General features: G+C 43.7%; 1 protein-coding gene and 1 non-coding gene across 4 annotated transcripts in view; one reads left to right on the forward strand and one right to left on the reverse strand.

Annotated features, from left to right (window-relative positions):
- The window catches only part of MAPRE2 (microtubule associated protein RP/EB family member 2), a 100,578-nt gene extending 73,842 nt beyond the window's left edge, over positions 1–26,736 (reverse strand). Inside the window, exons 1-2 of one of the 3 annotated variants that reach the window (XM_075141905.1) lie at positions 26,673–26,736; positions 125–186 (exon numbers count right to left, since the gene is read on the reverse strand). Coding sequence is in view for 1 of the 3 variants with exons in the window: in XM_075141902.1 (XP_074998003.1) it covers positions 125–186; positions 16,560–16,631 (134 nt within the window). In the remaining 2 variants the exon portion in view is untranslated. Of the gene's footprint in view, positions 1–124; positions 187–15,560; positions 15,639–16,559; positions 16,690–26,672 lie in introns of those variants that run through there. The other 2 variants (XM_075141902.1, XM_075141904.1) reach the window with 2 other exon arrangements.
- TRNAN-GUU (transfer RNA asparagine (anticodon GUU)) lies at positions 19,738–19,811 on the forward strand. The gene has a single exon. It is a non-coding gene; the product is annotated as a tRNA-Asn (tRNA).
- Positions 26,737–27,442: the final 706 nt, after the last annotated feature.

A 27,442-nucleotide genomic window follows, 5' to 3' on the forward strand; every position in this document is an offset into this window, starting at 1 on the left:
ATCACTTATTATTGATACCAAACTTATCTAGCTACTGCCTTACAGACATCAAACACAAGTTCTTGGATACTCTCTCAGTCACTAGCACTGTAACAAACACATATAAACACACAAACATACTTACTTTGAGCATCCAAACACTTTCCCCGGTTGCCGGCTTGAACTATTCCTTGCAGCAATTTGGTACTGGAAAGAAAACATGAAAACCTTTAGTTCAACAAGCAAACAGGGAAAAAAAAAGACTCGCTGAATGGTCTTTGTCTGTCTCGGTTGGGCAGTGATGCAATAGCCGTATGCTAAAAATGAAACAAGAGGAGAAGTCCTTCATTACAATACCCTAATTCAGCTGCGTTCACAATGATTCAGTGTCTAACACATCTGCACAACAATCAGATGTCCCTCTGATATAGTAGCAAATCTATGAGGTCCCTTATGCAGTGCTACGTTCAGAGTTTATTCATAATTGCCAGGCACATTGCTGTTTCTTCATCTGACCAGGCTTCTTCAGAGCACAGGCAATCAGTTATGACTGTTGTGTCATGCAACTGGGGCCTTGCTGCCCTTGCCCGAACAGCTTTTCAGAGGGAAAAAAAATCTACCATTGAGAAACACATAAACTGATACCCAGCAACTATGTTTTTGCCAATACAACACAAAACACCGGCAATCCTTTGAAGTGTCTCCCTTAGCAATGAAGTCATGATGCTGCCCACTCGTAGCAGCCACATTAAGATCCGTTCCCTTCTGTGTTCCTAGATGAGATTGCCTACAATTGCTAGAGTTGTCCTCACATCCATTCTCTCAAGTGCTACATTACAGGCTACAGAAACATAAGCAGGAGCAGCCATATATGGGTTTCAATTTGTGCCATGAATTACATACTAGGGTTACGTGGCTAAGTTTCTTAATTCGCCTTCTCAGTCAGCAGGAAATATCATTCCTAGCAGGTAAATAATGGTTTACAGTCAGACCAGGGCTCTGGTTATTGCTTGTTTTGCATTCCTAGTCAACTAGTTGAGACAGCCCAGCAGGGAGGAGTATTCCAAAGGCATCTATCTCTGCATAACAGCACCAAAGAGGATCCCAGTGGGGCTTGGATTGAATCAGGACTGAGGGATGCAAGAAGCTCTCACAGGTGAATTTATATTCACCATAAACCCTGTTTTAAGAGGAGGAAAACATAAAGCAATTCTCATTCCCAATTCATTATCATCTGGGAAAGGTAAACAGACCTTTAAAGATGGCTTGTCTAAAGGACTGGATCCCAGCTCCAGGAGCTGTGACTCATCCTGGCAGAGAACTTAGGAAGGCTGCTAGCAGCCTGGAAGGCTGAAGCTACCTTAAAGCCAAACCAGAATGGGAATTAGCTATTAAACATGTTATTGTTTCATTTCTTTGAATCTCTCCAAGCCTCTTAAGCTTTGCTTTTCAATGTACTCTTTTTTTTTTTCCTCCATTCGTTTAATGTGGAAAGTGATTCCAGCACAGCTGACAAACCTCAGGCATCCTATTGGCAAAGGAACAGCAAATCCATCATGGTATGTTGGCTTTTGCTCAAGTAGACCCCCCTGAACTTAAGCTGGGATCTAACAGCACTACTCCAATAACTTGTAAGGATGGGACACTTAAGACTACGGTTAGAAGAAGTAATCTTGCATCAGAAGGTGTTGACCAGAACTTCTAACAGGCAACAGCAGTGGAAATACGCAGTGGTTCCCTTAGAAATGCGAGACTTAATTTGCTCATGGAACATTTTCTACACTATATCTTCTGAAGAGAGTGATGTTTATGGCATACTGAAGACAGAGATAACTATTTCATTGTCTTCAGTAAGTAGACCTCGGTTTGAGAGTGATTTGAATAACACCACCACACTGAACTTCATTCGTATAGTCTTAAAAAAGAAAAAACAGAAGTCCTCATAGCGGAGGTTCCTGAAACTTGAAAACTGATGATGATGTACCTCTTTGGTTTGACCTGTACATATATCTCAGCAACAGCTCCTCACTTCTTGCCTGCACACAGGTACTGACCTGAGCTACAGGGAGCAGTGCGATGGCTATGGCCAGATGAGATAATTGGCACTTGCTTGCTGCTGTATGCTCTGCCAGGTCTCCACCTGCTCCGTAAGCCGTTCCAACACCTCAACCTGTCCTTCTGGCTTGAGATGCCGGAGCAGCACCCAGGCAAGGGAGTGGTAGGAAACACCGGATCATTAAGGTGGAATTTAATTTAGGTGGACAAAGGAATGCAGTAGAGGTCTAGTTAGTGGGTGTGAGGACAGTAACAATGGGGAGCTGGAGTCTTCTTCGGAAGGGTGGAGAGATAAAAGTGTGCAGTGAAAACATGGGTGAGGAAAGGCTGCCATGTTTTCTCCCACTACATGCCAGGCCACGCACAGCTCTCAGCTGCAGACACTGGCATCATATCACCGCTCTACATAAACCAGCGAGCGCAATTCAATTCCTCAGAATTCCCCAATACACAGAGGCTGCTCTGATTTTAAAATAGGTTCCCATCTCCTAAAGAGTCACCTACAAAGACTTCTAAAGAACTCACCCCTTCCACACTGGTAAACATAGGAAAAAGGTCAAGGGGTAAAAAGCAAGAGGATAAAGATCTAGAAAATGGAAAAGACCTTAAAACAGGGGAAAAAAATATATTTCTTTAACAACAATTTAAAGAGGAATATCAGAAAATTCCACATAGTGAAACAGGTAAGAAAAAAGGATTATGCATTTTTCAAGACAGGAAATTATGATTTGTTCAATGTTTTAAAGTTACACATAGCTGCAAATTCCCTGTATTATACTATCTGTTCCCCTGATGGGGGGGTTGTGTTGGGGGAAATGGGCCAATATTTACTAGAAAATGTTATTAACAGAATTGGGCAGATTTTACTAATAGCCAATGACTATTCGCACAGTGCATTCAGTTATCCCCCTGCTACTGTCCACTCCTGCCACAACTCGTGTCACCCTGCTGCAGCAACAATCAGGAGGCCAAGCCCAGCCAGGGGGGGTCGGACTGGTGGGCCATTGGCTTCCAGTTAGATGTTCAAAAAGTCTCTCAGAGGGTCCCTTGCTTTGCCGGGCTACAGCCCTTGCCACTTTCTCAGACGCAGCTGAGTTGCACAACCTGCCATTGATCCTAGCGCGTGCTGGTGGTGGCCTTGGATGGGTTTGGCAGACTCTCGCTGTTTGGGCTTCATGGGATCTTGGGATGTTTAGTGGACCACTGCTCTTCAGGGTTTATCCGGTCTTCGGAGGATTTCACCTGCTCCCTCTCAGTACATACTTTTCCTACCTGTGAACTTGTCTTCTGGGAGCTATTGCTACATCCACAAACTTAGTTGAACCCATTCACACAAACAGACACAAAAGGGGCTTCTATGACAATATCCCTTGAAATGCTGTAAAACATTGATTTAGTTCTGAATTAATATGAATGAAAAAAAGAAAAAACCCAAACAAAACAAGGATTGGGCAAGAGGCATATGAGAAAGCAAGCCAAAAGCCAAGCAACTAAGTGAAAAAAGACAGTAAAGCAAAGGCAACCTGCAGAAAACAAGACACAACAGCTTCTAGAAGCACATCATATAGTCATACTATGAAAAGTAGTACCCATAGCTGTTAGTTTGAAGGACCAAGGAGGAAAAGTTAGGACAGAATGTTATTAAGGTGATTTAAATCAAATGCCTTTTAGTACATTTGACAACATATTTTCAAAACTTTGTCGCACAGAGCTGTACGTCCTGTGTGGGCGCAGAGCCCTGTCTTCTGCTACTGTGTCTCAGTGGACTGGATGCTTTCTACCATACTGCACAGATCTTTTTTTCTTCCCCCCCCCCCCCCCCCCCCCCCCCCCGCCAAGGGCTGGAATGTGATATTGCATGAAAACAATTTGTAATATAGGCTGACAGTCACCTATTATTGCTTCAAATATCCTCAGCGGTTATAGAAAACAACTTCAAAACCAACTTATTTTTAGCAACTGAAAGAATTCAAGCAAACGCGTCGTGGCTGCTATCCAGGCATTTACTGAGCGGAGAATAGCTTGACAAATTACAGAAATGGACAAACTCGGAGTGTAAATCAAAAACCAGTGTATATCACTATTTACATATGCTTTCCTGTTGAAAAGATGAACTGAAAGATTAAGGCTTCCAGTGTCAAAGGAAAGAACTGCTGTTTTTATGGGCTGTGCATGAATCACAAAAACCAAAACAAAAACCTCCATACATTTAACAGTTGGGCAGATTTCTCAACTTGCTGTTTCTAACAGCCCAACCTCACGCTGTCTCACTGTTCTGGGTAAGTCCTCTGCACCTACGCAGGGCCGGGCTCTGCAGCAGTATATGGAAGGCACAAAGACACAAACTCAAAGCAAAGAAGTCAAGTAACAGAGCTGAGTTTAGTACTATCTCCAACTCCAAACCCATGAGAAATGCCCTAGTTTGACCCGGAGTGCTTCACGAGGAAGGCAGAAGACGCGAGATGCTGCTACCGAGCGCACGACAGAGCTTCCCACCTCTTTCGCTCTTGCCATTTCAAACACGGCTTTGTCCCAGTGGTTCTGCTTCTCTGCCAGTGATGCTCTGATTCCACGTCATCTATTGGCATGAAAAAGGTCCTAGATACTTCTTATAAAACTCTGTTCCCTCCCTCCCTCTTACAAAGCAACCAATCTTTTTTTGGTCATTTACATATAAAGTAAATCCAAGCATGCCCTACTTAACAACTTAGTAGGAAGGAACATGCATCGTTTCTCAGGAAGACTACTTCTAACCCTGCTTGGGAAGCCACTAGATTTTTCTCCCCATAGGGTGGTAAACCAGCTTCTGTCATTTCTGTTGTCCTCTCCCGTCCCTCCTCAACCTTTTGTAAACTGGAGTTTCCAAGATGCAAGGGCCTTGGAGACAATGATGGGTTCAAAGCTCCAGCCAAGTGCAGTGTCACACCAACCTTTGTGCAGCAGCCTACCTGCCCTCCTCCTATTAACGAATACCTTCCCTGCCTTCCTGCCCAGTAACTTTGAGATGCAGTAATTATCTTCCAACTTGAAACGGGTGTAACAGAGCTCAGTTCATGTCATTTTAGTTAGTTAGTGTGACAGATTTGGCAAACTTTTTTTTTTTGGCATAACAAGCAATGCCAAACCAGTATATCAAGCAGTAGGTGGCAGACCTAATAGGACGAACAGATGAGAATGTGTATTTATCATTCTTTGTATTTAGCAGCAGGCTGCCACATAACACTTAGTTCAATTTCAACCCAAAAAAAGTTTCTCTCTCTGTTCCTTTTTCAGAAAACAATCGTCCTTCAATTATTTGAGGCATCCTTTTGTTTAAACTTTAGTTCAGCATCACTAATGTCCACATTTCAATTTCTATCACACTAAAAAGCTATTCTGCTTGTCTTGTCAGTGCCTACATCTGTTGGCTTCTACATCTAATACAATCACCAGTTTTGTTCGGCTCCTGTCTGTGGCTTGCACATTTGACTGCAGTTTACTATTAATGCACTTCTGTACGTACTAACATATTAGGCATTTCGATGTGTTTTTTTGGTAGGCATTATACCATCTTGCAGAATGCACCTGGTTTAAGAATAACTAGAGTTGATTAGGTGTCTGCTTTGTTTCATACACTAGAATCGCTTAACACATTTCTTTTTAATACTTTCCTCTTTATAAACAAAAAGTTATGCTGCGGTGATGCCTATGTTTTATAGTGAGGCAAGAAAAGCCAGCACTGACTAAGATTTCACGTTATGAAGAATTTGGCAATAATATTGCCTTAAGGCATTCCAGCTTTTTATTTATATCTCTGGGTTGCCCCTCAGTTTTTCTGGAACAACTCTGAATCCAATCCACTCTGAAGCAGACGCAGAAAGGGATCTAATTTCAAAGTTACCTTTTTTTTTGCAGATCTAAAAAAAAAATCTGGGGCAGTTCCCTGTTTCAGTACACAGCACGGCCCCGTCAACAGCTGGGCTGGCACAACCGGGAGGGCAGGAACTCGCTGGCTGGTATTCTGCTGACCAGAAACGGGCACAGGGAACAACTCCACTGAGTGGGCTGGAATATTAAGCTTTAAAAGCAGACATGAACTCGTCTTCAAATGTGGCCTGGAAGCTGGTGGGTACACAGAGCTACGGGAGAACACATATCAGCTTTTCCCTCTTCAATATGAAAGGAGTAAAAGGCACATGGAGGCCAGCTAGCAGCAACTGCTTCGGTCCAGGTCAACCCATCACAAGTTTCCAGTACATTTACCATTTCCTGTGCCCAGCTTTAGGCTTCATTTCGTGGCTGAATTTTTATAGGCTAATCAGCAACTTATAATTACAAAGAAGATTGAAGGAAAAAGCATTAAGGTATAAATTCTGATGTTAAAACCCAAAAACCTGTGTCTGTGTTTTGACCTGGGACATATTTTCTGAAGTTCTTTTAAGACAGCAAAATCTGAGGTTTGACACGAGGAGTCCTGGTGGCACAATAATATGTTGAATTACCCAGGTTGACATTCTTTGAAAACAAGCCTGCTGAACAAGCATGGTAGGAAGAGCCCAAAGACAACTTCCATAGAAGTGTTACACAGGCAGCTACAGCAACTGCAGGACTCTCAGAACTGCTTCAGGGGTCTAAAACGTACCAGCTTCGGGACCAGCAAAATATTTAGAAGAACGAGTTGGTTTAAGAGCTTTAAAAGACAGAAGTTTAAACTCAAGAAGTAACTTACTTAAATTTAAATGGCACCCTTCACTGTAACCCTCACGCTTCTAGATATGCCTGAGAAAAATGCAGGTAGCTCAGTTAGGGTGCCTGAGATTAGATGGGCTGAATCTCCTCCTATTGCGGGATTAGTTTTTCAGATCGCTCTTTACAGTGAGTGAAGAAAATTAAGCATATCGGAGAATGTTCAGCAAAAATCAGTTAGGTGGCCACAGAGGGGGATAAATGTTCTTATCAACCCTCTGTTCAACACACTGCTCTGCTATGAGCATACGGCCAGCAAGTTGTCTAGCTTACCGACCTGTGATCTTTGCTAAGTTACAGAATTCAGTAGCTTTCTTTAAAAAGTAATAATAATCTCTAAAACAGTGCAACATTCACTACCTATGCCTGTTTCAGACCAGGAAAGAGGCAAGGACAGGTCTGGAAAGCAAGTACGCAAATTCTTGCCCCTGGGAGGGAATGACCTTGCTGGGTGCCAGCTAGCTGGAGACCAACTTCAGAGAAAAAAGACCTGGGGGTCTTGACGGACAACAAGTTGGAAGGGACTCAGCAATATGCCCTTGCAGTAGAGAAGGACAACCCTACACTGGGCTGGGATTGCAGATCCAGGGCAGCAGTACCTGTGTACTGCAGAGCCACAAACCAGGGATAGACATATTGGAGTCCAGCCTGCTATACCAAGATAGTTAAGGAGCTGGAGCAGATGATGCAGGAGAGGCTGAGAGAGTTGGGTTTGTCCAGGCTGAAGAAGAGAAGGCTTAGGGTGTGTGGGGATGTATCATTGCAACCCACAGCTACCTAAGGGAAGGGTGTAGAGAAGATGGAGCCAGGATCTTCTCAAAGGCACACATTGACATTGCAAGAGGAAACAGGCAAGTTTCAACAGCGCAAATCCTGATTACCTGTTAGGAAAAGTGTTTTCATCATGAGGGAGGTTGAACATTGGGTCCAGTGAGGCTGGGAACTCTGTCTTTGAGACATTCAGAGATCAACAAGTTCCTGAGCAACCTGATCTGTTTTGGGATGGCTTTGGACAGGGGTTGGACAAGATTATCTCTTTCAACCTGTATCATCCAACGATTCCATGTAAAAGTATCATAACTGCAGGCTGCTCATTGCCTGCTTGCCTTACCCAGGAAAGTGAGCCCTAGTTAGGGTATTGGACTGCCATCCCAGCCCTTTTAACAGTTCTGGCATGTCTTTCTCTGCCTCAAGTTCCTGAACCGGAAAATGGGATCAAGGATATAAAGATAGATTTCAGTATCTGTGGCAATGGTAAAGACAGCTAAAGTCTTGTATCTTGATTTTTATTTCAGTCCTTAAGAATCTAAATATATAATACATAAATATATTTATAATACCTAATATCCAATATATAAATCTAAAAAACAAAGTTTTGCTCTTTACAGCACTGGTGAAGCAGACAAAGAGTTCTTGGACTCCTCTCTTGTGTGAGCAGAATGGATTGCTTGCAGTCAATTACAGATGTACAAACCTATGAAGGCTGTAAGGCTGTAGTTTGTGGAAATGTCCTGTGAACCTCTGATTAGATAAGGTGCTTACATGACAGCTGAAGGTACATTGAAGGGTGTAGCATCACCTCATTTGTACTGCACAGATCACCACATGTGCTCTGAGTCACAAACCAAAAGCCAAAAAGTGTTTTCCTCTCTCATTTTCACCTAATCAATCCCAACCATCCAGTTTTCCTAGGTGGCATGTAAGAGTCACCTTTCCACAGATTCACAGTACAACAATTATCCCTGGATGCCAACCTCTGCTGAAAGGACTATGTTAATCTTTTATATTACTTAATCAGTGGGGAAAAGTGGTCAGGTGGTCCCAATGACACAATCACAGCCAGGTGGTCATGAAACTGGAGGAGCAGGTTTTAAGCCTTCTCCAAGCTGCTGAGGGGCAGATCTCCTTTAGTATCTCATATTTTGAGTCAGTCCTTCAACCATCCTCATCTACAAGGTGGAGGAATGGCACACCATCATTTCACACTCTTCTGCACATATTTTGACTGAAAGCAGTCAGCGATTGCCGTGTTTGGCACAAGTAACAGGATCTGGGTGTGCTGATAGGGTTGGATCCCTTGGGGGAGTGGGCAGAGAAATGCTATTTGGTATTTATTCATGTTTCAAAACGGTAAGTGCTGATTTGCTTATCCTACCCAGGTGGCAGTAGCTCTGATCACTAAGAGAAGCAGAACTTCACTGACAAATATAATAGCTACCTATATTCTCAGTAAGGATCAGAAGCGTGCACTTGTAAAAGGTCTATCAGAAACTGGGGACAACCTTGCATCCTGCCTGCAAAATGGGAAAGCTAAAATGCACTGAAGCTTGGGGACACTTGCATTGTGGTAACGACCCCACACAAGTAATGAGAGCTAAAATTGCAAACCCTGTATATTTGACAAAGGGAGCACAGAGCCAACTGAGCTTTTTCCGATCTTGAGTGTTTATAGAGCTAGAGATTAAAAATGGGTGTCTGCTTTATATTAAGGGAAACTAAGAGTGTCATTGAGGGGTTCTTCAGAGCAGGACTGTATTTGAAAGCTGCATAAATACCTTTTACACCTTCAGTTACAATAATATTGCCACCTGATCACAGCTTGTGAACTTCAAGTTGAAGGAAAACATTCCAGTCTGCGAGATAAGAGTGACAGTTTGTTATCTCATTTAGGTACTCCATGATACTACACAATTAAAGCAAGTCATATGGGAGAGGGTTCAAAAGGTTGGCTGTCAAACTTCAACCCCTCAAGTTAACATTGCTTTGTTCTGAAAGGATAGTTTGTATTTGAAGTCTACCAAATCAGAAGTTTCTGGGCTGCATTTTTGAGCTGCAGTATTTCCTTCAAGAGGCTGCAGTGCAAAGCTCACAGGAATTATTGTTTCTTTATGTTGTTCTGCAGATAAGAGCCACAGAACACAGTGGACCAGTCCACTAACTTGAAGGCACATGCATCGCTTCTGCTCATTAGAAAAAAGCTAATTGGGAAGTTTCCAAGTTTTTCTACAGCATCAGACTGAATTTAAACTTCCACAATATTCTGCTCTGGAAAGTTTTTTCTTCAGCACACTGCCTGTAAGTACTGATTTGGAGGAGCACTAAACTAATTTCAGTAGTATACACAATTTAAGTGTAGATACTTCTCTCACTGCCTTTCCCAGACACTTATGTTTTCTGTTTGCTGTCCAAACTAAGCAAGAAAAGTCACCATTTAACTGGAGAAATGGATACTTTGGATTGATTTGCCACTTACATGCACGCTATTTCCCTTATAGTTGACTAAACTTCTATACTGGCCGATTTTTCACATCTAGAAGACAATGCCTGTTAGCTTAGATTGGGAAGCAAAACTCTGGCAGTTTTGGTGTTTGTTTTTTTGTTTTTGTTTCCCTCTTTCATAAACCTGCCAGTACAGCAAATCCTGTGCAGAAGAACCAGTCTTACCATTTCTTCTCAGGCACATGCAATCTGCCTTGGACAACCTAGCCCCTGTTAATGTTGCCAGATAAGTTTTCTTCAAACTGTGGCACTTTCTGTAGTGGCAGCCTCCTAGTAGCTGTTTTTCTTTGGAGTGACCAGAGTGTCCTTCAGCTGAGCCTCAAAGAGTGCTTGGCACACCTCCTGTCTTGCATAAACTCACTTACTCTCTTTGCATCCAGGGCTCCCAAAATGGCAACTATCAGATATTTTCATGCACAACTGCTTTAATAAACAGTGCTAGGTAGAAAATACATGTGGAAAAGGTGAACATGAATTTTGGGGTTCTAAATAAAAATTCTGTAAATGAAATCCTTATTTCCTAAGCATGCACTCATTTAACAAAGCCTTCTCTTTTCAGCAAGATTAGTCAGCTATTGGAAGTCCCTGGAACAAGATATTACTGAACTGAACATGCCCAAGGTGAATCAAGGTAGTAACCTGTGGAACAAATGAGCAGCCGGATAGCATCCACAGCTGAAGCATCCAACGTCAGCTGAAAGCAGGTCTCTTTCTCACAATCCAATGAGCAGTTTATGTGTGCTCATGGTATAAGTCCAATTTTTCTCCCTTTTTGGTAGTCAGCTTGCTCGTTAACTCACGTAGCAAAAATGCAAGATTCAACCTACGCTTTCCCATAAGATTGATTTCCCTGCAGGGCCTGTCTCAGACTCTGCTGGGACTCTCTTACGCCCTTCCAGTCCTGGTCAAAACACGCCACACCTTCCACATGAGTCAACAAAGCAGGGCAGCATCTCCCGCAGCAAGCTGGGAAGCAGCCGAGAGGAGAGCCCTGCTATGCTTCTGCAAACACAGTCCTTCACTTCAGCATTGGGTAGGATGCTCAGAGAAATGCAGTCTTGGTCAAAAATATTATCAGGAGATTGCAACAAGCTGCACGTGGGCTTGAATTAACCAGATCAGGCAAGGTCACTTCTAGTGAAATATTCACAGGGACAAATTCTAATTCACCCAGATATTTAGTTAGCATATGCAAGACAGCTGGAAGTCTTTGCAATGCTCTCAAATGACACTGTTTGGCACCTTATCAAACTAAATGCCTTTTGCCTGTCAGGAGCACGAGCACATCATTTTACTTCAGCGTTATTCTGTTCTCCCTCAGTGTAGTGTGTCAGTTTTGAGAAACTGCTGTATCCCAGAGAAAACTGGCAAGGTTCAGCTTTCCTACTCCTTTTTGATGACAAATTGATGTTGAAGTTTAATTTCCAGAACATGAAAATGATTGAGATAATACATTTTGACATACAAGATGTGTAAAGAATAAGACAACTGAAGCTGTCTCAACTTTAACCAAGTGACATGATGTTACACTGGAAAGTCCACTATTTTAAAACCCAGAAATACTCCTGCTTTCCTTAGTCAGTAGAGATGCTTACAACCTTTTCTTGTTTGAAGTGCTGTGTTCTTTCCCCTACTATTCCACGCAGGAAAACAGGACGTGCAAGCCAGCGTAACAGTCTTCTGACACCAAGAACTCAACAAATTCAGGAACACAAGTTGCTCCTTCTTTTACAGTCGATTTGTTGATTTGGAATAAAGCCACATGTTTTGGCAGTCCACATCCCAGAAGATGTGGGCCTGTCTCTGCTTGATACCAGTGGAAAGGCATCCGGTAGTACAGCGAGAGAATCCAACTCAAAGAGAGTTTTTATGTTTATGCACACACAGTGAGCTATTTATTTGAGTGTAGTGGGGCTTAGCTGTGGGTGCATGCCAGGGGGTGAGCTGGGACTCTCCGTGGTCAATGTGACACACAAGTGGACAACAGGAGATGCCCGAGCAAAGTACTGGGCTCATGCCAGGGACTCAAACCAAAAGGCAAACCCAGCAATAAGTGAAAATAAACTCTCCTGGGGACAGCACAGAATTTCTTTAGAAGCCAAAAAATTGGAGAACTAGGAAAGATAGGAGGGAAGGACCCTACTGCACAGGAGACATTGGGCATTGAAGGTATATATTATTCAAGAGCTTTAATCTCACCTACCAGATCTCTCTCCTGTTGGTAAGTGCTTTTTCTTCTAACATGTATTTTTAACCAGCGTTGTGGGCTGGAAGCCTCCAACACCTCACTTACGCTCATATAATAGAAAAGAGTGGGTGGTTCCCCCGTAAAGCTCAGGCCAGCTCCCGGCCCCGCTGCAGCACCCTGCAAGCACACAGCCTGACACCCACCTCCCATCGATTACTGCTGAGCGGGCTCGCCAGCACCTTCCAGGACCAGCCTCTAGGCTTATGGCTATGAGAAAGGCAGAAATACCATTCAGTCTTACCTCAGACGTTGCTTTCCTGCAATTTCAAGTTTTAGAAGTGAGTTATCAAATGTAAGCAGGTCATCATGAAAAAAAAACCATAGATAAACACCATCCTGCAGAGCGGGATATACAGGAAATAACTCAGAGGCCCTATACCCTGTACCACCAATCTTAGTGGATTTAAATGGATGCATTTAGGCTACTGCATAACATACACATTTTATTTATGTCTTACTGTGTATCACAGAATTCAATAAAACCTGGAATAAGATCTTCTTGGTCAAAGAGCGGAAGGCAGCACTTTGAATTTCTTGCAGCAGCGCACAGTGAATGCTGTAACAAAGCAGCATCAACTCCTCTGTGCCACATTGCTTTAATGGACAGAACTGTACCAGTAGCTACGCGTTCCTTTCAAAGGAAGACAAGAGATATCACTGCCATCGGTCAGACAAACGTTTCTTGTTGGTCCGTTCCACAGCTACATAATAAGTTCCCTGTCATTTGACAAGCCCATCGTAGGATTTCTCTATCTGGTTTTCTAACATGATCACATGTTGCCTGTAGTTCCTGCATCCCAATGAAGGATTCTTGCTGCAACAGAGGTGATACCTCATCCTAAAGTCATACGCAGGATGCTAATCACATCCTTTACCTGATGTGGCCTTCAAGCATCTTACAAAGACACCTCAAAAACATTGTCTCAGGCCAAGTGACATCTGACTGGCAGTTATATTTCTTTCTCAGTTTGTTATTTAGATCTCAGTTATCTCAGGAGAGTTTTCATTGTATACTGCATCCTTTGCGACTCCCCTTCCAGCTTGCACAAAGGAGCTGGCTTCTTCCTTGTGATGGAAATTGTTGCCTATACACATGATTGTCAGGTGGACAAAACCTGAAAAAACCCTCAAGTTTACAAGATTCACTGCTTAAACTCAGCATCTTGGTTTGACTTGAACTAAACTAAGGCAGCAAAAGCTAGCTGACTCTTTCCTCTGACAGCACTGCTCTGAGAAAAAAATATTATTTAAGGAAATCCAGTCATGTTAAAGAAACTGCAATGATTTTAGGACCTGTAAAACCCTTCTGATTTCATGATTCCACAATCTAAATAAACGACAGCTGAACAGGAGAATCCATAGTGGTATGCTGATTCATAAAGCAGTAAGGCACCCAGCTAAGCAGGGTCAGCTTGGGTCTTCTCAGTGGTACAGGTAAAACTGACTTTGGCTGACCCAGGAATGTAGAGAAAAATGCATTTCTGTCCCCATCCAGGAGTCAGAAAACTCACTTGCTTGGTGGCAGCAGAAGAGATGATGGGAAACAAGGAGAGACACTGAAGACTCTGCAGGGCCAGCAAGGTTTAAAGGCTGGGCCAAGACTCAGAAGCTGCCATTGTGACGGGGCCTCTCTCCTTCCACTCTGCCCTCCCCATCCTCCCAGGAACCTCCCTCCTCCCCTTGGACCCTCTCAAGCCACCCACGGCAGCCCCTTCTTCATGACCACCCCCTGCACCCACCCCAGCCGAACCTGCAAGCCACCCCACATCCCCCCCCAGCTCGGCTCTGAACAGACTTGTGTTGCCGTGCATGAATTAAGGAGGGAGAATCCAGAGCACGACTTAATTTTAGCATCCACCTAAATATGCCGAAGTTTTGTGCTTGAATCTTCTGATAGCAAGAGTATTGAAATGTGAAGGGACTAACAGAATACCACATCAGAGTAATCCAGCTGTCAGTGTCAGTCTTCATACACCACCTCAGAGAAATAAGTTACTAAGAGATCGTCATTGGCCATCTGCCTCTGAATTACTCAGCTCTCCACCAAGAAGTCATCCTCGTGGACTTTCTGCATTTAGTACATACGTGGCTCCAAAAATCAAATCAGGAGAGGAAGATGGCACCCTAAGGCTTTGAGTAGCTTGGCTACTCACAAGTAGCCTTTTGAAGATTTGTCTAAATTTATCAAATATAATAAGTAATTGGCCATAGGACAGTTGGTGTCCCTTGACTCATTTGTGTTGGGCAGCAGGTTTGTGTCAAAATTACCCTGGCTAAGTATTTTATTCAATAAATATTGCTTTTCAAGTAACAAAATGACAGAATTCACTTTAATCCCTGCTTAGAGGGGTCACCAAATTTACAAATGCATGTTAAGCTATGCAGCGATGTCAAAAAGTAAGTAACTCTACATTAGCCACTTGAAAAAGCTCAAACTTTCTCGCTGATTCAGAAAACCCATCCAAAAGTATTCAAGAGCAGAGACATCTAAGATTCTCCACCAGTATTGACCGTATTTTCCTCTTCCTTCATCTCTCCCATTTACTGTACTAATGCAACAAAAGATAACAGCAAGTATTTTTTAAGAGTTTGGTGTACATCAGGCACTTAAAATAAATACAATGCACTTAAAAATACCTATGAACAATCTAACTGCAGCATGTCAACCTCCCGGAAGAATGGCAGCGGATAAAGCCAAGGGGACTGCCTTGCAGGAGATGGCTATGCTGTCAAACAAGACTCCTCTCACCACAATCCAGCACAGCCACAATTTGTTACATATCAGTAAAAACACATGGTAAAAAGCAGAAATGACCACACTGCTCAAGTTAAGCATCCTACAAGTTTAATATTGACAGAAAAAGCTCCAAGGAAAAAACACAGCATTATCAAGGTGGAAAAAGTGTCTATTCAAACGCAAGATACATTTATTTTCTCATGTCTACTAATCACACAAAGTCAAAATGCTCTGACAGCCTCTCCGACTTACATCATACCATTTTGCCCAAGAAGCCATCCGTCAGCTTTTTGCCAGCTACATTAATTCACAGTTTTGCTTACAGCTTGAAAAAGAGAACCCATCAACACCACCAGTTTTGTGGTAACCATTACTTCGGTTATTTTTGTAGCACGTGGTAGTTATACTGGTATACTCTGGAGAACAACTAGTAGACTAGTGACCCTCAAATTCTTCCCATGTTTTGGGCGCAATGAATACCAAAATATTAGCAACTTCTACTCCTTCTAAATTGAAGGCTCACAAGAGAAAACTTACCACTCTTCTCCAATCTAGTTATGTACAGATAAAGTAACTGGAGAAAAAAGTTAACTTTTAAGGCACTTGTCTTTGGTTGCTTATTAAGTTTTCAAAGAAGTCCGGACTTTCTTCCATTTTCCCAGAGGCCTGAAAGGAGCTCCTAAGAAGTATTTTCAAGGTTCATTCTCCTCTCTCCAATTCCTTACAATTCTGCTTTACCATCACATCAGCAATAAGCCCGGAGCTAGGCAACCAGTGTAATGAGATAGGTATTTTTTTCTGCTGACCAGCATTCTTGACACATCCATGCTACACACCCTACATTGTTGTGATCACTTTTTGATACAATGCATTTGACTTCAGTTGATAATTATGAAAGGTTTCACCCAGTCATCTTGTAAACTACAGAATTATTGTACCAACACCTGTGTTCAATAGCAAACAAACCTTTAGAGCACCTAATCTCGTTGAGGGACATCCACAGTAACTCACGAGACCTCTGCTGAACAGAATAACTTATAAGCAATTATTTGCATGTATACATTAAGGAAACTGTGATACAGTATAAACCAAAAAGTATGGCAGGATTCCTGGGTGCATCAAAAAGTCATGACTAAGTCACAGCAATTGTGCAATAAAGCATAGCATATCTTTTATTTGTATGCTTGAGAAATTAATATTGGTGTGACTTACAAACAGCAGCACAATTACAACAACCACATTAACCTTAGTGTTGCGGACAGGTGGTGCAAATTAGCCCTCCAAGTCATCAGTCTTGAAAGCCTGACCACCCTATGACAAACAGCAACCTCTCCAAACTCATTTAATAAGTTTGGGGATGTTTTTTCTCCATTTGAGTTAGTGTTACAGGAATACAAAACTACAGAGAAAAAACCTCCAATTATACATGGCAGAGAAAATACAGACCTTTGAAATGCCAGTAATACTCAGCTCCCTGCCACAGAAATATTACGTGTAAAAATGAACTAAAGTAGTAAAGCAGACTCCATGACTTACCTTACCTTGCTGTTTCAAAGATTCCTTTAGAGGAGCATCCCCACTATGGGAACCTTTATGAGGCCTTGACATAGTAGGAATTTTTTTTTTTTTAACGATAAAACCCTGCTAAATAAAACTGCCAGTTCTCATAGACCGGTAGAAAAGAGCTTCCCCTAGAAAACTTCCTTTTATAAACCTCACCATGGGTGTGGCTAAATGACTAGCTCCACCCTTCATCCCATTTAGAAACCCAGAGAGCCTATTAAAAATGTCTCTGGAACAAGATAATAGTTTTGTCAACTTGTCATATGCTCTGTTTAAAAAAAAGTAGCTAACTGGTTGATAGTTTCACAAGCTAATGGGGAAAAATGTAGATAAATAAAATTAAAGTTGTCTATAATATTTGCAGTTCCTGCAACACGGTCTACAAACATTTACTTGGTGAGCTTGCTCAGTTGTTTGCTTTTTAAAAGCACCCCTGCAACAACCTGCGGGAAGTCTAACAGCTTTTAGTGTTTATTTGTATTAGAGATGCATTATATTGAAAACCAACACATCTATGGACTTGCAGCAATTGCCACTTGCATCACCTCTTGATAAGCCTCCACCACCAGTGAAGGCTCTTGTTTTCGTCACTTACATCATGAAGATGATGCAAGATCAAAGCCCTTTGCATGCCTCATTAAATCACACACATGCCCTCGCTATGGAGGGACCACCACCAATAAAAACCAGAATCTATTCTTTTGTCCTCTAACTACTCTACACCTTTAAAAAAAAGTCAACTTTCTTTTTTCCCGAGGCCTAATTCAAGAGGATGGGGAGATGGACTAGGATGTTGCCACTCAGGCAATATTGCCTGCAGAGTTAGATACTGCCTTGGTGTGTAGTCAAACACATCTAGATGTCTGCACTCTTGTTTCTTACTCAAGTCTTTGTACTATCCCAACTGATAGCTTTTGTATTTAAGAATACAGGTATAAGGAACTATAAGCATAGTGCTTATGGGTTTTTTTCGCTGAATAGTTGAGGTTATCCTGGCACTCCTGCAGGAGCTTGGGTGTGAAATCGGAGTTCTTGAGGTGTTTGGCAGGAGCTCAACTATGCTTCTATCATCTGGGTTTGCTTTCAAGGGAGTGATTAAGAAATTATGTTCTTGTTAACAAGATCTGTGCAAGTAATGGCTATTATGCCCAACATTTCCTGTGTTTAAGCTGAAGTGATTGTTCCATCTTGATATGAAGACTTGAGGTATTTTCTTGAGAATTAGTGATTTGGGCCAAATCTTAACTTTAAAAAGTATTACAAGAAGAACATTCATCCCTTTGCACAGTACCAGGTCATTTCTGTCTGAAAATGCTAACCGATCTTTAAAATATATGTATCCATGTGGAACTTTTACTATAAAATTAGAATATAAGCTTAATACTGCCTGTGCTCCTCTTCCCCCACCTCCCAGAGTGTCCCAAAGTCGCCTTCATTGCAACAAGAAATCTTACTTAATAAACTACAGCATTCACTTTTCATTGCTTCTGTACCTCTGCAGGCAAGATAAAGCATCTTTTACTTTAAAATCCATATTTAAAGGACAGATACCCATGTCCCTTTCTGTGGCTGAAAGTCTGTAATCTCATGCTCTACTGTACGTGAATGCAAAAATTCTGCAGCGTTCTCCAAGGGCGATAAAACCATTTCACCCTTTAAAGAAAGTCCAATGATTCTGGGAAAAAGATAACATCTTGGCGAGTTCACAAATTAAACATAGCATGCAAGAGTAAAGAAAGCAGTTCTATTTAAACGCAGAGTTGGGAGAAATAGAGACGAGTTAATTTTCTTTCCTACCACTGTGAGGTCCTCTAGCAGAGGTGCGCACCGTGGGCAGGCTTCTGCTCTATCCGCTTTAGCGACCACCGACAAAACAGGTCAGCTCTGACATCCTTGAGTGAGTTCTCACTTCTTTTGAATCAGTGTTCCCCTGGCATAGTGGGGGAATCCACAGGTGTGGGTGAAAGGAGGAGGAATATCACAGGAGATGGGCAAGACCAGAAATCAGGATATGAGTACTAGCGTGTTGTGCTCAGTGCAGCCAACTCTGTACCGATGCACTTCCTAGGCTAGGGCTTGAAACCATGCTCTTTTTAGAAATACAGGATTGGGAAGATACCAGAGATGATGCTTTAACTTTTAAAGGATCTGCTGTTTTAGCTGGTAGTAACTATACCCCAACATTAAACCATGAAATGGTGAAACTGAGTATGGTCTCATCTGTAGCAGTTAGCAAATAAAATCAAGAGAGAAAATGCTCAGTGCCTGGGATTCACTCCTAATAAACCCCGCACGTGGAAAATAAATAAATAAATCTTATTTTCTGAATATCACCAACACCTCTGACAACTCTGAGGGCACACCTGCACTGCCTGCCAGAAACTACTTTATTACTGTCCTGCTGGCAAACACAGCGTTAGGTAGCTGTAAGAGCAATCACACTTTTTGCCATTACAACCAGAGGATATTGCTAAAGCTTAGTTGACCAAATCATATTTTAGCAGCCGATACCAGGAGAGGTGAGTACACAGCTGCGAGCAAGGGGCGAGTAGGTTAGTCCTCACTGAGAAGGCACTTCAGTCATACCCATCTCTGTTGATGTTGTCTTGCTTTTGCTAGCTGCTACCATGCAAAGGCAAGCCTTAAAAACACATTTGCTTTCCTGAGCAAGGATGGGTGCAAGAGCTTCTTAAAATCCGCTCGTACTTAGCAAGGCGTCAATGTTTAAAGTACAGAATTAGCCTGACTGCTGACACTTCAGGTCCAGGGGAAAATTTAGACTGAGTTTTAGTCCCATTTGGTTCCACAGTCCCCTCCCTCTTCACAGCCGCCTGAATCAAGAGCTCTTGGTTTGATAAAGCAGCGTGTTCAACCCCTGAGCACCATAACTGCTTCTCACTCCTCTTGGATAAGCACAGGATTTTCTGGCTCTGCTGCACGGTGGGGTAAGGCTAACCTGAAAACCTCTGCGGTACCCCTTTCCGGGTGCCCCGCCCTTCCTACCGAACCCATGCTCAGACTGGAAAACAAGGGTTAGTTGTCAAACAGCAACCAAGACTCTGCCTGGTAGAAGAGGGGTTTAAGGAGCCACTGTTAAAGCGTCACGGGCAGGAACCCCCGCCAGCGAGGTACGCAGGAGCAGTGCGAGGCCGTCTCTGTGGCGCAATCGGTTAGCGCGTTCGGCTGTTAACTGAAAGGTTGGTGGTTCGAGCCCACCCAGGGACGGGTTCCCCTTTCCCTGCCCATGGCAGGGGGGGCCGGAACGAGAAGACCTTTAATTAAGGGTCTCTTCCAGCCCAAATCATTCTATAAAATGAGGAGGCTATCCAGTTCTCATCCCTGAGCGAAGGCAGAGGAAGGAACAAAAGCAAACTGACAACATTACTGCCAATTTTGTCCTGAAGCCAGGATGCAGCTAAGGGGAAGAGACACGATACAAAGAATGTGAAAAATCTGGTGAGAGGGACTGTATGAGAAAGAAAGGGGCACTCCAGAGGAGCAGCTCGAGCACCAGCAATGAATGGGTGCAGGGTTCTTTCCAGGCACAAAAACAACAACCCCAAAGTGGCTGAAAGCCCAGACCTTTTGTTTTCTTAACAGAGTTTTTTGTCATCATCTGGAATTATTTAATCTGCACTTCAAAAGTCTTCCAGGAGACAGCCAACCTAGAGCTGCTGTTCAAAACTTCACAAATGCAGTTTTCTTCTGACATTCCCCAGACTGCTTTCAGCTGCACCTTGCAACCCCTGCTTCCCCTACAGAAATGTATATTCCTAGCAAATTTCCTGTGGCTTGCTTACGAGGTGTAAAGATGTTCACAACCAGTTGCCAATGTCTAGTATCTTGTACCTCTAAATTTCCTGCTTTTTTTGTAAATATTTCTCATGATTATGATTGACACCAAAGCTCATGAGGGAGTTAAAGGGTTAATGGAGTTGAAAGAAGTAGAACAGAACTGACTATAAGCAGTTACTGCAATTACTAATGGCTGAGAACTTGAGCTGCAGGAAAAAGATACAGAAGTTTGCAGAAAAAAATAAACGAACAGTTGTAAGGCTTAGTCTGTGTATGTTGCACACTTTATTTATGTCAGGGTTTTTAAATATCCGATTGTTTGGTAATAACTAAATTCTTTAGTTTTACAGCAGACCTGCAGACTAACCTGTTGCAGCAGAAGAGAGCTGCATGCATGGGACGTCCTGCCCTGGCCACGAGCCACTCCAAGGAAACCCCAAAGCACACGATGCTGTGTGAGCATCAGATGCCAAGGCAAGTATTTGCTCTGTTGATGCAGTCTAGTAGTTGAGTTTAAGCAGTAATCCTGATAAGATAGGAGCTCTCTCCTGCCTCTGTGATTAGCTTAATTACAAACAGAAGTCACCTGTTCTCCTTTTGTGTGTATAGGACTATTAATACTAACGATGTGCTCATGCCATCTGCCGATGAGCTATTTCCAATTTTACAAAGCAAAGCAGACAATATTTGCAGGTGTTTGGAAACGTATTAATTTGGCCATCAAATCCACAAGACCAAAACATTGCTAAACAATATTTGCGTTTGCAGGTACTCCTGCAAGACAATGTCTTCTGAACCAATATCAGACATGAAGAACTCAAGAGTCTGATGGAAATCAAGACAGGTATTCACCTATTGCTTCAGTTTTGCCTCTTAGCCTGGGCCGTTGCCTCTGACTTGCAGATATTCTTGGATTCAGAATCGTAAGCTCGTCAAGGGATGCCGTGTTCCCAGCAGAGATGAGTCATAAGATCCAAGGTTAGTTTCAAGTGCCATATTGCAATGAAGCTTCAAGAATGAGTTTACTCTCAGCATTTCTACTTAGTCTGAATATTGTAAAGCCAAACAAAACATATTGTTTTCCTTTGATAAAACTTGACATGTTTTGCTTGCAGTGTGATTCAATCTCTGTCTGAAGAGATTGTTACTACTATATATTCAAATCAGTATTAATTGGGACATAAAATGGTTACCAGATTAAAGCCTATTTTAATAAAATTCCTTTGGAAGGAGAAGCCTGAGAAGATATTCGGCCATTTCACATTAGATGTTGCACAACCAAACCATGCGGTGAAATGAGAGACAGATTTTTCCTTGCTGGCTTCAACAATTCTATCAAGATTTACTAGATTAGAACAATTTAGGCATCTGCAGCTTACAGCTGATAGACCTGTATGTTACATTCTTCCTCCCTTCTCACCTGTCAAATCTATGCAGGATTTGTATTTTCTGGCAACTTGTTATTTTTATGTGGTTTGGCATTGGTAATTAGATCAACCTGAAAGCTTGTCATTTATGTGTATGGTAGATTACCCAGTGTTAGGACCCTGCTAATTTTATCCTTTCAGGAAAAAAGAGTAAATTTGAGTAAATTATATACTCAATATTTGAAACTGCCTTGCTGAAGAGATACTACTGGCTTCTTCATAGAAGGTGGAAAAGTAATATGGTGAGCCATTCTCAAAAGAGATCAGGTTAAAGATTAGGTTCCTGTAAAGCATTAGAACTGTTCCTAAAGTTTAAATAGGATAAATTTGAAATCTGGGGTCATTCAAGGTTCAATGGAATGAAGCTGGATGAATGTAAAACTCTTCAGCACAAGACGCAGGAGCTTCTGGGACGGAAGAGGCATTCAACCAGGATCATCAAGGCTCTCCCCACAAACTTTGCATGTTTTAATCTTCTCTACCACCCCTCCTCCTCCTCTTCACCACCATCAGGCATCTTTAGCAGACCACTGTGGAGCACTGTCTCCTCTTTAGGGCAGCAGCTGCTGATCAGATTTGAGCATACTTTCCCTTGAAACCTTGCTTTTGCTATAGGGACTCTGTTAGACAGCAGGGTTGCTTTCTTTCAGGCTTTTTAAAACACTTCTTGGACATGGCCATAATAAAAATAGCGCAGGGCAGCCCCGCTGCTGGCTGCCGACGCTGGGCAGTGCTCCCAGAACAGGCCTGCACCTTAATCCTGCCTGTCCTGCGACTGCGCGCCGGGGCTACAGTTCAGCTCACTGGGGACAAATGCAACGTGAAACCGTTTTGTATCTTTAGATAACAGTATGATAAATGCTTGTCCAGACAGCTTTCCTAGAGCATTCTTGTTTTCTGAATCCTTTCCCTGCAGTTCAGGTTTTGCATTCTCCTCTCCCCTCTCCTCAGCCCTGCTGCCAGTCCCTTTTTCCCTGACCTGACTTTCCCAAACACAGAAGATGAGTCACTGCTTCTTCCTTACAGTCCATGAAGTGTCTTTTCAAACCGCTTCAAAAAAACACCTTGTTTGAGGCTCTTGCCCCACTCACCTTTCCTGCAGGCAGACTAAACCCCATAGTTTCTCTTGCTGCCCTTGGAGAACCCATTGCTCTGTCAGAGTTCAGTCTAAGTTCACTGCTCCTAGAGACGGGCATCGTAGAGACCGTCAGCCGGGAGGGTCCGTAGCCACCCCATGACAAAAAGGACATAAAAGCCATACATGGATTTCCCCAAATCACCTCACCTTTTCATCAGTGGAAAATCAAGCCCTGCAAAAGCTGCAAGGATTTCACATTGGCAGTGGTAGCTATCCTCAAAGGAGCTAAGCCAAACCACTGACTTTTATATGCATACACAGATACATACACGCATAAAAATAAAAAAATAATACCTATAAAGGTGCTGAAAGGCTCAGGATCTCATTTAAACCTCACCTAACAACGCCACATGTGCCATCATGCAAGGGTTGGTCTTTGGGCCCCCAGTGACTCAGAGCAATGCTATCGACACGTTCCCCACCGGGGCTTTCTGCACCAGCGGCAGCTCTCCCGCCCGTGCCTCCTGCAAACACCGGCCCAGCCCGGCTCTGCCTGAGAGAACAGCTTATGGTTTTTAACATGATATAGTATCACTCTCCAGAGTTGCCTGAGGGAAAAATGCATTCCACTCACCTAATTGTGTTAGGCTAATGTTTCTCCCTCTTCTGGAATTAAGCTATTTTTTAAACTATTTTTAAGCTCTTTTTTGACCGTATTAAGGTTTCAGTGTTGCAAGGTTTAAGAGAAGAAGGGCCAGGATAAAAGCTATTTTAAGGTGAATTTGAATGACATGTTTTAGCAAAAGTTTTAGTAATTTTGAAGGCCCCCAAATGTTTTTTCAAAGATTAACCGACGATGAATACTTGTGATTATCCATTTAGGAGTAGGGTGGGGTGGGTGGGTGGAAGGGGTGTCATTTGTTTTTTAACTCCTCCAAATATTTCACTGGCATTTGGAGGAATGGTCAAAAAATAACACAGAAAAATGCCAAATTAGCCGGAAGAGACAATGATAAATAGACTTGTAAGAGCTGAAAGAAACCCGATTTGAGGATTTATTGTCAGAGAGAGGACTTAGATTTACAGTATCAGACGACTAAAACTAAATCAGGCCATTACAAATGAAATCATAGGGCTGAAATAACTATTCCAGCTCCAGACTACCAGTCAGCATCATCAATGCCTAGGTTATTTCCAACGCGCTTTAGAAAGACTCCACGTCCTTGCCAGTAAGCTGTCTCCGCCGCCCTTGTGGACAGGAAGCTTTTCTCCTGCCTGAGGAGCAAAAGCGACGGCACAGGAGTCCCTGCTCCTTCTCAGGGGAAGAGATACGCTACAGGAAGACTTAACCTTGAAGAACAGGTACCTGGTAAGCAGCCAATTGCCAAAAGTTTTAAATAAGCAGAAGACACCCCAAATGACCAAACCATATTCAGCACCAGATGTTCTGATACAGTCTGAAAGGGCAACTGGCCAACTTATACCAACCTGCCACGGCACACCCCACAAAGTGAGGTGATAGGAAAGCATCCATATTTTCCAGTCTCTGAAACATCTCCAAAAGGCATAGGTATCTCATAGACAGCAAGCCCACAAGGCGCTAACTGCCCTGTCTGCCGCTGTCCCCGACTCCCTGCCTTTCTTACCAAGCTGATCCTGTTCTCCTTATGAAGCTGAAGCAGCTCATGGATTCTGTAGGCTGAATTTGAGGCAAACTGAAAGAAACCACACTTCCCTCAGGAAAAGTCAAATTTATCAACTGCTAGTCATTTCTGAAGTCCTTGGTTGTATTTAAATAGATTATATAGCATCTCAGTCAGCTTTCTGTACTAGGGACAATATGAAACGTCACTCTCCCAGCAGCAGTACCATCAATCTTGAGTGTTTTAGGAGGACACTGTAACTCAAACACTGCACACTCAGGATATGGCAGTAGGCGAGTTAAGGGGTCAGAACCCTCCTGTCCTCCACTTTGGGGATGATTTTCACTGCAAGGGCTGTACTAACAAGCAGCCATTGAATCTCAGCAGTGGTTGCACACAACCCCTGTGTGAGACAAAGACATTTTGTGCTCTTTGTATCTTCTCACTGGTTGGGTGAAGGCCCGCCCCACACATCCAGTTATGTGAGTAAAGACATGAACAAGGATTGAAGCAGGAGTCCCTGTATCTCAGGGAAAAGAGGCAAAGCGAGCGTGTGTACGCCAAGGATTTGGAGAGCATTCAGCCCGTGACCTGGGCATCCTGACATGACAGTGCATACAGTTGCTCATCCAGCCATTGAATAATAAATATCTCAAGATGCCCTTGAGATGGTTCTTCTAAACACTTAGCACTTTGTTGAAGCAATCAGAACCCTGACTAAAAGATTTACCCTGTGACACTGTTCCTGTAGAAGTTTTTACAAGTTCACTTGACTTCAGAAGACAGTATCTTTTAAAAGAGCAAGTGCATCTTGCAAAACAACCTTTAAGCTGTACGATGCTTTGTTTGAAATACTGTTCTGCTATTCCACTTCTAAAATGTCATCTCTGTCTCAGTATTTACCTTCTCTTAAAACATAGCAAAATTGCTACAGTATTTCTTGTAAAAAGTTTTCACCTTCTTTACTGCTTTAGATTTCATGCTATGTTAAGTTATGAGCTTATACCGTTAGCCTCATTTCATTTGCTACACAGTTTGGGGTGACAGATAAAAAGCAAATATCCCTTTGGGAAGCAAGTGAAGTACAAAAAGGACTGTAACTCACTCACCCACCATAGAAAACACCAGAGGGTTGTTTGAATTATCAGAAGAAGCTGTTTGAAATGAAAAACTAGGGTAATTATTTTTTTTTCCCCCACAACCTCACATGTGCCACTACTGCATAGGAAGCTTGCAGCTTCAGGTAGCGTTAATGTCCCCCCTGTACTGCTGCATCCTTCCTCGCAGGAGCTGCCACGCTCGGTCAGTGAATGCAGCATGCTGATTCATCAGGCTCTTAGGTGCATTCTCTGGAATGGGATGTATTCATCACGGAGCTTCCCTACCACACAGCACGCCCAGCGAAAGCTCCTTTCAAGCCTCTGTTACCAGAAGCTGCTTCGGACGCTCGAAACTCAGTGGCAGCATGCAAACTGGTTAGATATCGAAGGATTTTAAATTCATGCGGTAGTAAGCGCCTTCCTGCTTTTGACACAACGCATTGCAGAGCCAGCCAACAACTCTTCTGTTTCTCACTGTTCACGTCAACAAAACAAACACACAAACATGCTTCTCAGTCCTTAAGCCCCCTAAATATTAATTACTCTCTGGTGATGCTACTCATTGTAATACTCCTGAGATTTTTCTGGCTTAATTGCTACAGGGTAGCAGGCTCGGTTCGAGTCAAGAGATTGTTTTAGCACCGTCACAGCGCTGAAATTTCACTTCCTTTTTTACAAAGAGTGAGTAGTAACCACTTCGCTCCCTTCCCAAAGTACTTTCCGACCCACAGGCTGCGGCAATGGCTACATCAGACAGAGCCGTCCGTCACCCGCTGGCTGCAACCCCCCGAGCTGCCCACGGGTGAATGGATCGCCCCGCGGGGGACGGGTCGGAGGATGCGTGGGGTGCCGCCGGCGCCCCACGCAGCCCCCGACCCGTCCCCCGCGGGGCGATCCGTTCGCCCGCGGCGCACAAAGCTGCCCACGCCCCGCAAGGCCGCCCACGCGTGGCGTGGCATGTCATGGCCTCCCCCTAGGGTGCCGCCCGCCAGGCACCGGAGCCACCCGGCCACTCCCGGTGCCAGCCCCGCTGCTCGCCTCACCTGCTCCGCTCCCCGCTGCCGCCGCTTTTCCTTTCTCCCGCCCGCCCCGCTGACAGCCCGGCTTTGTCCGCCCGCCCCGCTCCGCTCCGCCCCACGCGGGAGGCGCCACGTGAACCGCTCCGGGCACGGCACGGCACGGCACGGCACGGCACGGCACGGCACTGGCGCCCCGAGGCAGTGTCCTTCCCTGGCCCGGTGAGAGCATCCTATCCGGTGGGGTTTCCATGCACGGGGCAGCAAGTGCACCAACCCACACCTGGCTGCATTATTATTATTATTATTAGTAGTAGTATTAGTATTATTAGTATTATTATTATTTTAATTTTAATTTTATTTATTTCTGTATTTTCCTTTTTATTTTTACTTTTTATTCTTTTTCTTCTTTTCTTTTTTCTTTTCTTTCTTTTTTCTTTCTTTCTTTTTTCCCTTCCCTTCCCTTCCCTTCCCTTCCCTTCCCTTCCCTTCCCTTCCCTTCCCTTCCCTTCCCTTCCCCTTCACCATAAAGTTGAGCGCCGTGCCCACCTTCCCCGCCCCGGGCCCCGGCGGCTCCTGAGGGAGCGCAGGTGGCTCCGGGCGTGGCGAGGCCCCCGGCGGGGGTGCAGCCCCCGCGGCTTCCCCCGAGGCGCCGGTCCCCGGGCGCCCGAGGGCTGTGGGGCGGCGCTGGGGCTGGGAAGCGGCTCCAGCATCGCCCCTCTTGGCTGGCTTCCACCCTGAATCCCCACGCCTCGGCTCCGCAGCCCTGTTGGAACCGCCTGAGGGGCACAGCGCAA

Source organism: Calonectris borealis, chromosome 2 (assembly GCF_964195595.1).
Source record: "Calonectris borealis chromosome 2, bCalBor7.hap1.2, whole genome shotgun sequence".
Lineage (NCBI taxonomy): Eukaryota > Metazoa > Chordata > Aves > Procellariiformes > Procellariidae > Calonectris > Calonectris borealis.